Raw genomic sequence first — 2604 nt, 5'->3', positions numbered from 1 at the left:
AGAATATGAAAGAAAAAGAGCCGAACAATTGGGACTTAAATACAAACGACGATCATCTAGTAGAAATTATAGCAAAAGGGAAAATTCAAAATCAAGTAATTTTGAACAATTATTTAAAAGTTCTTCGAGGTTCGCAACTTATAAACATGTTTCCATATTAGAAAAGTAAGTAAATACTAATATGTTTGCAAAACATATCGACGCAGTAGAAAAGGGACAATGATTCTTAAATGATTTCAAGAAAAAAATGTACAAAAGAAAAACATGTTGTGTGTGTAAATTAAGGTGTATTACATGATAAAAAGCTACTTTATTAGCTTTTGTTTATCTCAAATTTTAAGAACTTCGAGATAAAATAAATAATATTAAGTGGATAAGTTATATTATTATTATTTATAAACATTGTTTAAAATAATACAATTGGTACAATCAACGTTATTTTATTGAATGATTGCCAATATTATAGCCATTTTTACACACTTATAACATTTTTTATTTATTTAATAAGTGAAAAAAATTTAAGCTAATATTTATTGAATAGAAAAATCTTCTTATCCGTTTAAGCTTGCCGTCGTAACGGTCGATAATATTTACATTATTCATTTAGCTAATAATAGCTAATAAAATTGATGCGCATATAAACAATAACAATAGATATTCAATATTTGAGATTTTGGCGTATGTGAAAGTTAATTACATTGTTTCAGACATCACTCATCAAAAGACAATAAGAGTAATTTTAATGAACCTGAAGATGAACAGATAATTCATTCGGATGAATTACGAGATGTCAAAGTGACAATCTACAGAAATACTTCGGAACATACAACTGAAACGATTGCATTTCGTCTCAATGCTACGAACGCGAATAAAATATTATTAACTAGAAGAGAAGGTGATTTTTTTTTTTCAATATTAATTTAATTTCATGCATTATAACATATAACATGCTAATAGATTTAGTATAATACACAAAATGAATTTGAAAATATTCAAATGGCGTGTATTATATTCAAGGAAGTTGTAGCATATACTTGTAAGTAATTAGAAAAAATATATTTTACTTCAAGTCAAATTTCATATACAATGTACATCATATATTTCTTTTTTAATGTAAAACTTAATTACTAATATTTATTCTATAATAATTATATTATGAAAATGCATGATATGTATAGTAATAGGAAGGAATGAGCATATCGAAATAATTAACGAGCTACTGTAATTAGTAATCATAAGAAAAAATCTACTTTTCAAAATTCTATGATAGAAGTTGAGAATGTACTATACGTAGAATTCTAATCTCTTACCTGATTACACCAGGAGAAGGGGCGAAGCCCATATTCGATCGAGAAGAAATAAAAACTTCTGAGGAAATACCGAATGAAGCCGAAGAGCATCGTACTATTGAATTAACTAGAACACTAACGACAGGTAATAGCATATTTAATAATTATAATGTAGCGTTAAATATGAAATAAACTACATTCTATGGAAGATAGGGAGATGATGAAATCTCTGTTATTAACGTCTTATTATAATTAATTATTAAAGAGCGGAAAAATTTACCATTTTATATATTCTTTTTTCTTTTTACTTATTTATCTTTTTTCTCCGGTAGATAAAAAAAACGATTCAGAACAAAGTTCTACGACTAGAAAATTTCCACGTTCCCCATCTTTTAGTCCTAAAAGGCGTCGCTCTACATCCTCGAGTTTTCGTAGACGTCGCTCAATATCCTCGAATCTTCGTAGACGTCGCTCTGGGTCTTCGAGTTCTCGATGGCGACGTTCCGAATCGCCGAGTTCTCGAAGACGACGCAGTCCTAGTCCCGGCAAGCGCACAAGCTCACGGTCAGGCGCACTTGAGTCAAGGTCTGTAACAGGATATTATTTGTAAATATTATCATTAATTTTGGCTGACCTTCAAAAGCTGAATCATTGAAACGAAATCAAAGTCAAATGTGAATTTTGGAGATAACTTTATTGTTTAAGGCGCCACTCCGATACCCGAAAAAGTATGAGCCGCGAAACGAGGAGGCGCACATCATCCGAAGATTACAAATCTAAATCAAATGTCCATTGGTAAAAAATCGTCTGATGTGATTTTCTAATTAATTTATATAACTCGAATGATTTGAAACTTGATTGCAGTACAAAAGAGTATAGAGAGTCTCGAGAGAGAAGGAAAGGTCGTTCGCATGATCGGCGAGAAAGACGGGATTCTTCGAGGGAGCGTCGGCTTTCTCCAACTTATTTCGAGCGAATGCCATTCCCCGGCCATTATTGGGTAATTTCTTTTAGACAATTTGTATATGGAAAAAGAACCTTAAAAAGCCAAGTGCCAACCTTAAAGCTACGCTAATGTTAACAAATGACAAATTCACGAACGATGCTCCAAATTATCCGAATTTTCCGGCCCGAAATGATCACGTCGTCACGAGGACGACCGCAACCTAATAATAAGCCCGCAAAACATTTTAATCCGAAAACCAAATCCCAAAGCTATTTAAATAAATAAATTTCCAAGGGTTGCGTTCCAAGGCCAATGCTGACGGGACGACTGATGCCACCAATTGGAAGGCCGATGATGTTTGGGCCCCGA

At 32.2% G+C, this 2604-nt stretch overlaps 1 protein-coding gene across 1 annotated transcript in view; it reads left to right on the top strand.

Moving 5' to 3' along the window:
* The first annotated feature begins 713 nt into the window (after window positions 1-713).
* The window catches only part of LOC105366609 (uncharacterized), a 21075-nt gene continuing 19184 nt past the window's right edge, over window positions 714-2604 (top strand). Inside the window, exons 1-5 of the mRNA XM_011505110.1 lie at window positions 714-895; window positions 1324-1434; window positions 1622-1874; window positions 1995-2084; window positions 2154-2289. Of these exons, the coding sequence (XP_011503412.1) occupies window positions 2020-2084; window positions 2154-2289 (201 nt within the window). The 5' untranslated portion in view covers window positions 714-895; window positions 1324-1434; window positions 1622-1874; window positions 1995-2019. The remainder of the gene's footprint in view (window positions 896-1323; window positions 1435-1621; window positions 1875-1994; window positions 2085-2153; window positions 2290-2604) is intronic.

This window comes from Ceratosolen solmsi, unplaced genomic scaffold (assembly GCF_000503995.2).
Source record: "Ceratosolen solmsi marchali unplaced genomic scaffold, CerSol_1.0 scaffold16, whole genome shotgun sequence".
In the NCBI taxonomy this organism is placed as follows: Eukaryota; Metazoa; Arthropoda; class Insecta; order Hymenoptera; family Agaonidae; genus Ceratosolen; species Ceratosolen solmsi.
This window is presented reverse-complemented; position numbering and strand designations above follow the sequence as displayed.